Source organism: Chaetodon auriga, chromosome 3 (genome assembly GCF_051107435.1).
Source record: "Chaetodon auriga isolate fChaAug3 chromosome 3, fChaAug3.hap1, whole genome shotgun sequence".
Classification (NCBI taxonomy): domain Eukaryota; kingdom Metazoa; phylum Chordata; class Actinopteri; order Chaetodontiformes; family Chaetodontidae; genus Chaetodon; species Chaetodon auriga.
Window position 1 is genome coordinate 11,218,242 of NC_135076.1, and position 12,546 is coordinate 11,230,787.

Below are 12,546 nucleotides of genomic sequence, written 5' to 3' on the forward strand. Positions count from 1 at the left end.
CATCATGCTGTGTTGAAGAGTTGAAACTAGGGATTGAGACCATAAACTCATTAGGAAACTGTTTACTGAGGTAATAAATCAAGTGAGAACTCATGAGTTTACATCCAATACAGACATATTTTTCCCAGACTGGCCATTAGAAAGAATGCAGGTTTAAGGCACTTCACTTCTACACTTTGGCTTCACTTTTCTTTCCTGGAAGCTCCATCCACTATTTATACAGTCTGTGGAAACACACCTGTAGACTGCAAATCAGCACATAACACCTTAGTTAGTGAGAGGGTGAAAAGATAAAACAAATGTGATGTAAAGCTTTAATTAGTGAGCTTTCAACTGCTTCCAGTCTTTATGCAAAGCTAAGCTAACTGACCACTTCTTTAGCTTCATAGTTAACAGACAGACACGAGAGCGGTGTCGACCTTTAAATAAGCATATTTCCTTAAATGTCAAAAGACTCTTGTAATCTAATTTTGACACAGCCAGATGTTAAAAGGAATTTTTAAAAATCACCATTTCAGTGCCTTTGCACATAAATACGGCTGCCTGCTGTGCCCTCCAACCCACAAACTGTTCAACCAAACAACCCTGGGCTGCCTTTGTCAAAAGATGTGATTACACAAGCCTTTTTGATTTACATGCCTGTTCAATTTGCAAGTATGGACTCATTTAAATTCTACTGCTCTCTATGAGAGCATCGTCCTCCTCCTACAGCATTAGAGAAGTCTATATACACTACAACAGACCATAGAGCATCATGTGCACAAGAAAAGCCATGCAGCCGTGCAGACAGTAGATTCTGTGTTCATCCTCTCTCTGTGCATTGATTCTTTATGCTGTTTTAGAGTGACTTCTGCAGCGGATATTCTTGTGCATCATTTCTACCTGTCATGTCTTGCTTGCGTACCATACCTCCTAATGTTATGTAAGGGCCTTGTTCTGCCAGGGGGAGTGTTGCTGTAAACACCTAACAAGCCTCCATGTGTCACTATCAGCCTGCTTGTTTACTGATTATTGCAGTGGGGAATTGTCATGCTCAGTCAGTCGCATTTGGCTTTGGCTTTATTTACACAGCGTGAGAAAATCCAGTGGTAACATTGTCTACTTCCAACACGCAGACACGCCTTTCCTAACACCACAGTATCCTTACAATAGAAGCTGTGTAACCTCATTGAATCCAGCTTCAAATCTAGTCTCGACTTCCACATGGAACAGGTCATATTAGATCCTGAGCCAAAACTTTCCTGTTTACATATAATAAAACATTTTGCTAAGTCAGCGCTGTCTCTGTAGCCAGATGTGAGTCTTCCTGTCTTCCTTTGAATGGGACCACCCTGCACCTCACCCCCAAATCTTATTTAATATATTCACAAATCCTGAATCCTGGACTAATCAGCCCCTCTTTCTCTTCTTCTCCCCTTTATCTTGCCAAACCAGGTGGCTTTGTGCGTCCATGCTGTAATTAAAATAATGCAAATGAGGTAAAACAAATCCTTCTGTCTCTGTTAATGAAGACCCCTACCCGCTTTCTTGTATGATGAAATGTTTTGCACTGAATGAACCAGCAGCGCTCTCTCCGCAGAGATATGCCAGTCAGACAGCCAGTCAGGATTAGGAATTTCACAGACAGACGTGCTGCATTGGCTGAGCTGCACTCTGAAAATGATCCAAGAGATAACGTGAAAAAAACAATGAGAGCAAGTCAAACTGGTGTTGCGGTTGCTTTTTATGGCATGAACCGACAGCGTTGCCAGCTCATAAATACTGCCATATTTTACTTACTTTACAAGCCAACAATCTCTGTTGTGCTGGATTGATTTGGAGATGTTGTAGTCATCGTGCCTGCTGTTGCTTTTTGAGAAATCAAACATGAGCTCTACAGTGAACTGCAACCATCACCATTATCGTGGTTACTGGAAGCACCAGTAAAAGCTTCCAGGAAAGATCCAGGTTAAAATGCCATCACAGGTTTTTGAACAATCCCTGTCTTCTTCCTACACTGTGCTCCCACTTTTTTATGTAGCTGTAGCTACGGCTAACACAGTCAGAAGAACAAAAGCCCTGCAATAGTTCTTATATTTATGAAGCCTATTGTATTCATGTTTTGTTGAGACTGTGTCTGAGAGTGTTTGACTGAGCATTATTGTAATTCTGGAGGCTGGTGTTTGTCATTCTGCTGAATTAAACTGATTATTTGATTATGATTATTTGCTAGAGTAACCTGTCACTACAGTGGAATGGAAAATAATACTGGGAAGGAATAAAATAATGTTTCAACATGGCACATCAGTGGTGCGGGGGCAAACCACTTGCCCAGTATTCCTTATGGTGGTACCTACCTGGTGGGAAGCTGGTGAGGGATCCCTCACCTGACACTGCACAGCTGATTGCAAGGAGCAGGTGACAGAGGGACAGAGTGAGGATTATTTTGCACATGTATTCTCATGGTCACAGTCCTATGGTCTTCATTTTCCATTCACTTCTGTTGAAGCCTTTCGCCTGCTTTTCCTGTTTGACTGTGATCTCCAGCCGGCTCTGGCATATTCACGGGTCAGGGTTCACCTTTGTTCAGCTTTATCCGAGCAGATGTGCTTGGTTGGCCAAAGGAAACACTGATGTGCTGTGTTTGGAAATGTGGAAGCTATTATTCCAGCTTGCTTTGTCACTATATTTTGGACATTATTACACAGCCAAACTACAAACAGCGGCATCACTTTCACACTGTTTCATGTATGTTAGTTATTTTTTACCTGCATCAGAAACATGACATCGAGTCCGTTTTCTTGGATGAGTGCAGGTAAATTTCCTTGAATTTAAACATGTGGCCACATCTTTAAAAACTTTTGCTGTGGAAAATGAAAGATGTGCATTTATTTATGTCACTAACCAAGTCCTTAAACAAGCAGGATGCAAGGGGCCCCATTTCGAGTCCTTTTTCTGTCCCTGACTCCTTTCCCTGAACATCTCTGCACAGAAAACACCTGTGGAAGCATGAGCACGAGCACATGCAGACACACACAACAGGTGTGGAGCAGAGAGAGTGGAGTTGATTTTAAAAATCCTCCAAACTCACAAACACCTCTCTCATCGACAGGAGAGCTTTGATGAGGTCAGCTCTGCCTCTGTGGCTGAGGGGAGAGGAGAGGAGAAATTGGCCCTTAATTTCAAAAAGTTGTGGCATTTTAAGTTCACTTTGAGTTATTTTAGTCAAATTATGTAAATTTATACATTCTTTCTAATGTTTGCACAGGGATTTTTCTATATTTTCCCCAGTGCAAATATTGCAACCAATTCAGGAAATGATTTCCCTTCAAAAACAGTTACAATTTGTGCCCTTATAAATAACAAATAGCTTACAAATAAGCTGTACTTTTGCCTGTTGAGCTGAAAGGTAAAGGCGACACAAAACAACCCCTCGTATGTGGTGCACGCACTACATCTAACCGCTCTACAAACATCCTTGTGTTTGCAAGTGTCTGAAAGAATCTGACGGCCTTGCAAACATCTGATGGCGTCTGCAGCCAGAGACACAGACAGACGAGCCATTCAGGAGCACAGCAAAGTCTGGAGTCAGGAACTGTTCCTGCTGCAGATCCCTGCTTGGCAAAGCGCTGGTGCACTGCATCAATCACACCTGTATTTCACTCAGAGCCATCCATGAGAATTAAACCTGGAGAGGACAAATAGAAACAAATGAAAAGTCTGGTGAGGTACATATCATGAGTAGCACATCTTGAAAAAGCTCCACTGACAGCTGCAATATCAACATTTGACTTGTTCTACTGCAACACTGAGCTTCATAGCAACCCATGTAACAGTGGGAGATTTTCCTCACTAAACACCAAAAATACATCTCCCATTTGACAGAAGTTATTTGAGTGAAAAGACCTTGAAGTTATTCTGGCTCCGATGTGAAATGATACTGGTGGGCTGGTAGCTCTGTACTCACTATTATCAAGACCACAACTAAACATGGTGGAATGACTGACTAAAACAGAAAAATTAGATATTTATATACAGTATGTTGACTTTTCAGCGAGTGACACATCATGAAGAAATTAAAAATAATCATCACACAGTTGATGCTAAAGTGACTTACAGCTTACTGGTGTTACAACTACTTGTCAGGGTCTAAGACCCAATTGTAATAAGCTGGAGACACACAGACGGGTAAAGACATGTGCACTGCAAACCTTTGTGTAACACAGTGCAGGTTGGTTATTCTAGCACGAGCGCTTCACGTCTACATCAGTGGTAAACGTCTCTTTAATCGCATCCCATGACTGTCTGTGATGACCATTTGATGTGAGTTTAATGGTTAAAGATTCTACTGTCAACTTCAGTGTGAAGCAAGCAATAGAAGGCCACCTGGGGGCTCGTCACGTGACCACCAGAGCTGGACAGAAGGTATGATTTCATCCATCTGCCCATCTCCACAGGCTATCTATAGAAGTTCTGGATAGGTTTGGTAAAGAATCACTTTTTTGGTGGAAATCTGAAATGTGGGAGTGAGAACACATCTTCAAAGGTGCAACTGTGGCCTCTGGTTTAAATTTGGAAAAAGGCTAGTTGACTCTACCACCTACAGGTCGGCATGTTCAGTGACAAGTTATCAACCCGAAGCTGTCCTTATGAGAGGCTGCACAGCTGACAGCGACCCCTCTCCTCAGGACGTTAACACTTTACATGGGCAGAGAGTTTGCAGGTCTTCAAAACATCCTCTAATGTCTTAAAATTTGAATCCAGAAAACACTATTTAAAAACGGGCCTTTGAAACGAGCCCACTCAATCAGCCTGGATATTTGTAAAATAGGAACAAATCCAAGTGAGCTGATTTTTTTCCCCCAATCAAACAGCCATGAAACATATATTTTGTGCCTGAATGCAACATTGGTTAACCAGAAAATCTCCACAGAGTTAGAAGAAACAGTGAGTGGCTGGGAGGAGGCCAGCTGTGCAGCTGCAAGTCACACACTCTGCAGTTGCAATGAAACACAGAGAGGGAGATCGAAAGAGAGCTGATTAGAGGTCAGCTGTGGAGTGCTGTCACACTTCAAAGCCTCACATCATTGGCCCTGACTGCAAGATTCTTTAACAAATGAGCTATCTGTCAGTTTTTTTAATGTTGCAGGCAGCAATCAAAACTTGAATTGCCTAAATACAGGAGGCTCTGATCTTTGTCAAAGCCGCTGAAGTGAAATTGAAGCTGCAACAAAAACCAGGACTGGATTCATAAAGCAGTGGAGTCTGAGCGTGCTGCTTTCATTCATGTCCCTCCTGACTCTAAACTTTGTTTTCCCACAGTTGTACCTGCTGGAGAAATCAGTGATGTTCACGGTCTCACATGCTCACATCACCAGTTTACCAGTTTAACACTGAAAAGCAGAGGATCTTTCTTTAGGATTTTTCTTAAAGTTTTTAGCAGCCTGGGGAAAGAAATGTTGGACACATGGTGGATATTTTATTGGCTGATTCCAGACATGTTTACACTCACTGTGTTGAAATGTGAACTCCATACCTGTCTGTCCTGGAAGAGGGATCCCTCCTCTGTCGCAGTTTTCCCCTTTTCCTCCATTAAAGATTTCTTTGTGGAGGTTTTCCTTATTGGAGCAGAAGGGCTGATGATAGAGGTGATGTATGCTGTAAAACCATCTGAGGAAAATTTCATTTTTTTTTTATTTATTATTATTATTATTTTTTTACCTATATGATTAAAATTGACTTGACTTTTAAGACAGCAATTAAAAAGTAAATAAATAATTCAGTATCTGCCCACCATTTTATTCCTGACAGTGTGACGGCTTTGAAGCTGAATTTAGACCTTTGTGTTTGGAAATCATTAACATAATACTATTATTACTGTATTTTATTATATTTTCAAGGCTTTCCCTCTGGCGTCTGGTCATAAATGTTTGAAGAGGGTGGAGAAAGTGGGTGGATGCATTGAGGGGATCTGGACTTGTCGCCATTTCTAAAATCCATCTGCTGACGGCTTCATGCAGAAACATGCTTCATATAGCATTTGGTCGATTTTAAATCAACTATTTCCTTGTCGCGTTTGAGTACCAGCAAGGTCTCTCCACTCTCTGCCCTTTTCCCAGCAGCGCTTGAAGGCATCACGAAACCCTGATCCATTGATCCGGAGATCCAGGCGCCGGGAGGACTCCTGTGTTTCCACGCCTCCCACTTTCACCCCCATTGTGGTGAATCTCCGGCTCACACGCACTTTGCCAGACTTCCAGGAGTTGGAGTGACTGACCGACGACGGAACACCGACAACGCTGAAAAGAAAATCTCCTCTTTTTACGCATGGATCTACTGTCTCCTCCTGACGGATTTCAAGGAGTTGCGGTGGTTTGCGCCGCTGGGAACTGTGCAGACTCGAACCGGAGAGAAAGGGCTCACGCAGTCTACGCTGCAAAGTTGTAAAAGTAGTTTCCCTTGAAGTTTTTTTTTTTTTCCGCTACCAGTTCAGACTCCGTGTTTCTCCGGTCTGTGCACACAGCCATCATGGCGAGGCGGACGGGGGAGCAACCCGTGCTTCTCACGCCGAGTACGCGCGCTGCTTTCCGGGATAAACACCTTCGGCTTCACACGGGCTTGTTGGCTTTTTCGTGGAGCTTCGTCTTCATCTGCGCGGCTCTTTCTTGTGGATATTGCGGAGCCGAGACGGAGTTTTCCATCCTGGAAGAGGCGCAAGTTTTGGCCGATCAGATGAAAAAGCTGTCCTCTCAGGAGCTGGGAGTCTTTACTATGCAGGTAAAGGAGGAGAAAGATTTAAGTTTGGTTTTTGTGTAAAAGAAAGAAAGAAAAAAAAGATTTATTTCTGTTCTACTTCGAGGTGGAGTGGATTTAAAGAGCTGAAAGCGGCACAAACGGGATTGTTGAAATGGGGCAAAAACACCATCATGATGTGAATGACAGGGGGAAAGAGATAAAATTGTAGGGAAACAATAAGCTCTTTCCTCAGAGCTGCAGCAACAACAGGCGCTTTGAAGTTAGGACGCGTTTTTCTGGGACATGAACACGCCGGAGGTTTGTGTTCCGGCCGGCTTGTGTTTCACCTTTATTATTCCCTAATCTGTCTGAACACACGCATTTGACTGAAGATCAGTTATTTCAACGCATTTACTCTCTCTGTGTGTGTGTGTGTGTGTGTGTGTGTGTGTGCTGAAAAGACAAATGGAAAGGTGAATAAACTGTCACCTGCACCGAGGAGCCATGAAGCAACATTTCACTGGATTTTCTCCTAAACGCTGAATCTTATTTATCCTCATCATTAACACCATCTTGGCAGAATTAGCTGTGGGGTGTGTGTGTGTGTGTGTGTGTGTGAGAGAGTGTGAGAGAGTGTGAGTGAGAGAGAGAAGTCATGGGATGTGCTTATAAAGACGGACACGTGCCATTGTGCAGATGCAAAGCCAGTAATGATTCAGCTGGCCTTCAGTGGCTCTGAATACGAGGAATAAATCCTTTTCTTTCTTTTTTTTTTATTTTCTTTTTTTTTTTCCATCTGCCATGGCTGCAGCCCGCAGGCCCAGTATGACAAGAACTGGTCCTGTAGATGGACGCACGTTGTCTCCATCAGCTGCGGTTGGATCAGGGCTGCAGCTGACCTGCTGCTGAGTATTATTAGATTTTTGAAGTATTGATTATTTGCTTTGTTAAAATGCCAGAAAACAGTGAAAAATGTCCATCACAAGTTCCCAGAGCTGGTGGGAACGAGGACTCTGCTGTCCAGTCATTTTCTGTCCTTCTCATTCGTTCATTGTCTGACTGCCATGACTTTTGGGTTTCATCAGAGGTGAGGTGCTTCATGCCTTTGCCTCCTTCTGTTTTCCTCTTCGTGGGAGCCAGAACACCCAATTTGTATCCTCACGTTAAATTGATTTTAGAGGTCTGTCAGATGACTGATGAAATGTCAGTTGATTTATCATGCGTCTATCTTATCAAATGCAAATATTTGCAGGTTTTCTTCATTATTTCTTTATTATTCTGTGACGGCAAGCTGAAAATCGTTCAACATCGACAGTTGTTTAGAAAACTGAAGTCTTCCAGTTTGTCATTTTTCAAGCAAAAAAAATCAAACATTCAAGATCAGCCTCCTTAATTCAGAGGATCTGCTGTTTGAATTTGTCTCATGTGATAATAAAGTGAACACTGTGTGTTTTTGTTCAGACAAAATAAGAAATCTGAGCACGTCATCATGTGCTTTAAGAAATTGTCACATGCTTTTTTTTTCTCTATTTTCTGACATTTTGAGGCCAAACAATTCATCAGTGAACTGAGGATGAAAACAATTATTTGTTGCAGCCAAACCTGATTATAAACATACTACATGAACACATGAACAGAGCGAAAACCCCAGTTTGTCTTGTCCATCCGTGAGGGCTGAGTTGAGTCACCAAATGGCAGGAGGTGCAGGGTGCAGCGCCGGGTGCTGCAGGGTGTGAGGGGGGTGTTTAGCACTTCAGAGGCAGAGGCGCTAGCAGGCCCTGAACACAGAGGCGAGGCAGCGGGGGGCCCTGCCCCCAAATGGTGTTTCATCTTCTCTGCTTCCACGCTGAGCTGCCTTCATCCCGGCTCTGGGAGTCGGCTTTGAGGGCTTCCTCTGATCCCTCCGGATCCGCCTTTGTCACCGCTCGTTCCTCCCTGAGCTGCAGCCTGTGCTCGGTGTCTGCCTCGTCGCTGTCCTTTCCATCGCTCTCTGCTGTGTGTTAGGTTTGTTTTCAGCAGTCAAAATGAATCACCCTGTCTTTATTTCCGTTTTCCCTCCGTGTGCACAGCACAGTCAGCCGCAAATATGTAATTAATGTGAAATATTTTTCACGACTCATTCTGCTTCCACGCAGCCCTTTGAGATTATTTATGGAAACAAGCGTTCGGAGCCGTCCCCCTGTATCGTGGGAAAACAGTTTGGAGGCTATCATGTTGTTGTACAAGCTGTGAAAATGTGACTTGGCACGAAGCTAATGTGAGTTTGATTGAAGCGGTGCATTTCATGGATTTGTCAGAGCGGTTTCCGTGAATGTAAGCGACGTGCGTCCAGTAAAAACAGTCTGCATCTGCCGGGAAAAGAACCGCGGGGCTCTGTCGGCCATGCCGCCCGCGTGGACACCTGCTCCGATGCTCAGATGTGGCCTGACTCTCAGTGTGCAGGTGTGCCAGATGAACTGGATTTGACTTTATCTTTCTGCCTCTTTGGCATGTATTCCTTCTTCCCTGTGCAGTTAGGAAGGCGGTGATTTTCCACATTGTGATTTATTTATTTTTTTCCTCTCTGTAATTAGTTTTTATCCAAACAGCGCTGTTAACTTTAAGTTCTGATGTCTGGACTCACAGCTGACATTCATTATGTCTTCTAGGCTTTTTTTTTTTTTTTTGCAACATGCAAAGTTGTCTCTGTATTATTTGGGAGAAGATCTGAAGGGTTTGTTATCGAGCGAGCTCCCCGTCATCTCCATTTAAAATGCAACTCTACCTCTCCCCACTCCACCCCTCATTCTCTGGCAGATGTGTAATTTGAGGCTGGCCTTGTCAGTGCGTCTGAGTCACTGGGTCAACTTTGTTCAGTCTGTCATTGAGTTAGTCAATTATCAGGGGACACGAGGGTCCACAGGCGACACTTTCTTCAAGTTGGGAGGTCAAGTTTACAGAGGAGGTTTGGCAGGTTTACATTGTTAAACTGTTGTAGAGTTTTTTTAAGGTATTCTTAAAAAATATATTGTTATTGTGCTTGCATTTCACGTACATAACTTCCCTCCTTACGATCAATAAGCGATAATTAGAAGATTATTGAGGGAAAGCTCTTAGTGAATGGTCTAGTAGTTGTAGAATATGGTCATGCATTAATGTAATGACTAATAAAGAGCCAAAATGCCAAAAGCCACCGGTTAATGGTGAATATGTGTTCCTTAAAGTGCTGCCAAATCTTCTTCTGTCAGCTAATATTTCTAGTTTTCTGATAACACAACATTTATAATTATCAGCTTTTGCACAGGATTCGAGACATATTTCAGTTTCTCTCTACATTTGTGTGTCTTATCTTGCTTAGTGAGTCGAGGACAGTTTACCCTCCTGATAGTCACTTCAGAGGTGTTTTGCGTCTGATTTCCGCCATTTCTCCATCATTCACATATTACATTTTCCTTGTGCTTAATGTTATTATTTATTTTAAACAGCTGTTGTGTGCCTCTTGTCAAGTTATTGCCAGTAAGAAAACAGTGACATCTTTCTGAATGACACTGATGTCTGCCATGTGACTCAGTGGTTTTGGGGAAAACAGTTTTCTCCGACGTATTAAACTAATGAGCCCCTCATGTCAGATTTTCTGAGCCTTACAGGAGCAGGTTTCACGTAGCAGTTTGGACTTAGCTTTGGATGTAAATATGAAATTCAACCTCCTTTCCATTTTCCATGTTAGTAAAACACGAGTCCTGTGCTGCTCTTGTCATGTGGGCGCCGGCTAGAGCCAGCACCACGGTGCATGTTTCCTGCCACACTGACAGAGGGAACCTGACGGCGCAGCGGACCGGCATGTGTGCAGCGTCATTACTGGAGAAAGCCAAAAAGAGATCGCTCATCACTGTGTGAATAGTCCAGCTGACTTTACTGCCTTTACTGGGAGGGTATTTATGCCCTGTTGGCAGACTGTTTACAAAGGAGATTTCACTGTGTTAGTTTTAAGGGCCTTAATCCACAGAGAAGTGTGGTTTGTTATTGAGGCTGGCTCGTCCACTGTCCCCAGCCCCCTAATTGAATATTGATAGTAATTTGAGGGCAGTGGAGGTTTGTGCAGGAAAGAGAAACCCGGAGGAGCTCGGCCGCTGTCATTAAGCTGTGATTTTCTGGGTTGGGTTTGGTCCAAGGGCAACACGAGTTGAGGGGCTGTCACAGAGCCCCCATTCCTGCTTTATTTTTTTTTTTTTCTTCTTTTCACTTGGACTAGACACATAGAGTCGGGCTCTTTTTAACATATCCGAATATCTTTTCTCTTCTGTCTCGCCTTTTTATTTTAATCTCATCTCTCCACTTTCTCTCGGCTGCTCACGTTGAGTTTCTTCTCCTTTGCTCGCCGAATCAGTTGCAGAGGCAGACAGGCAGGCTGGGAGGAGGAGGAGGAGGAGCAGGAGGGTTAGAGGATGTACAGCAGGACATCAGGATTCCTGCTAGGTTCTCTGCGGTGCAGCTTCAAAGCCGTCTTGCCTCTTACTGCATCGCCTGCATGGCTGCGTGCTCAAACAGTCAAGGTTACTATGAGCCTCGCAGGCCCTCTGCTACATGCGGGACTATTACCGTCTCTCATTCATTCTCTCTTTTGACTTTGAGTCTGTAGTTTTCTCTCTCTTGCTGCCCGGCATTGCACATATCCAAGCACAATTCTTTTGAAATAATAATGTGAAGGTAAATGCATGTTCAGCCGGTCTGACATGCTGCAGCACTGCACACAGGCCTCCTAGATGTTGACTGCATGTTCAGCTGAATAGAAGGTTATAGCGTGTATAACCCTCCGTGAAAGGACAGAGCATGTCGAACACTTTCCTTCACAATAACACTCATCCAAAGGGCAAATGAACACTTGGGTGTCAAATATATCTCAAAGCACATTCCTGCACCTGTCTTGTCGGGGGGATAATGGGGCTCTTTTTGTTACCCACCCCTCAGGGCACAGAGGTTGCATAACATTATGGATCTCTTCCCTGTTAGTTAGTCCCCTGTTGCAAATCACAGAATGTGGGAGCATACGTTGGATGGAGGATTGACTTTATACATTACACTGACAAATATTTCCTCTAAAAAGTCACCAGACTCCATTCACAAAAACAGCAATTGTGTGCAATTGTGTGAGTGTTTTCCCATCTACATTTAAACATCTCCATAGACTTAAATAGGTCGGAATTTGAATATTAACAATCACAATCAAACGAATGGATTTCTTTACAGTTGAAATATAAATTGGAATTTACCATCACCATCTTGTGTTTCCTCCTGTGTGTACCATTGTCACACACACACTCTATGATGTGGAAAACTGAACTCCTCTCCTGGTTCCTGGTGTGCAGCTGTGGCTCTGTACCAGTGTAAGCTATAATGCTTTGTCTAATGTGTCTGCTGGGTGCTGGCCCGGTTAGGGTTAGGGTTATGTGTAAAGTGGGTTTTTAAAGGTCTTTCACTGAAAACAATGATGACAAGAGCAGAGAGAATGAACCAAAACAGCAAATAAAACCATTTTCATACCACAGAGGAGCATAGGCAGACTGGTTGATGTGCTTTAACCCTTGCACAGCATCGGCAGACGCCATCGTCCGCCTCTCGTGTTGGAGGGATTTCTTCTCTCTCTGTTCCTCTGACCTCCTTTCTCATGTGCGAGATGTTCAGGTTGAGCAACAGGTGCTTTGTATTAGTCAGACTTGCATTGCACTGCAGCAGCACGATTCCTCGTTTTTAGTCCGACCATAAATCGTGATGTGCCTCGGCGGTTTATGAGCGTACGAGGCTGCGCTGAACTATCTGCACCTCAGCTCTGTTTCCATTTTAACTGTCGCTGTT

General features: G+C 43.5%; 1 protein-coding gene across 1 annotated transcript in view; it reads left to right on the forward strand.

Annotated features, from left to right (window-relative positions):
- Positions 1-6,220: 6,220 nt before the first annotated feature.
- The window catches only part of cachd1 (cache domain containing 1), an 81,142-nt gene continuing 74,816 nt past the window's right edge, over positions 6,221-12,546 (forward strand). The window contains exon 1 of the mRNA XM_076724237.1: positions 6,221-6,756. Within this exon, the coding sequence (XP_076580352.1) occupies positions 6,508-6,756 (249 nt within the window). The 5' untranslated portion in view covers positions 6,221-6,507. The remainder of the gene's footprint in view (positions 6,757-12,546) is intronic.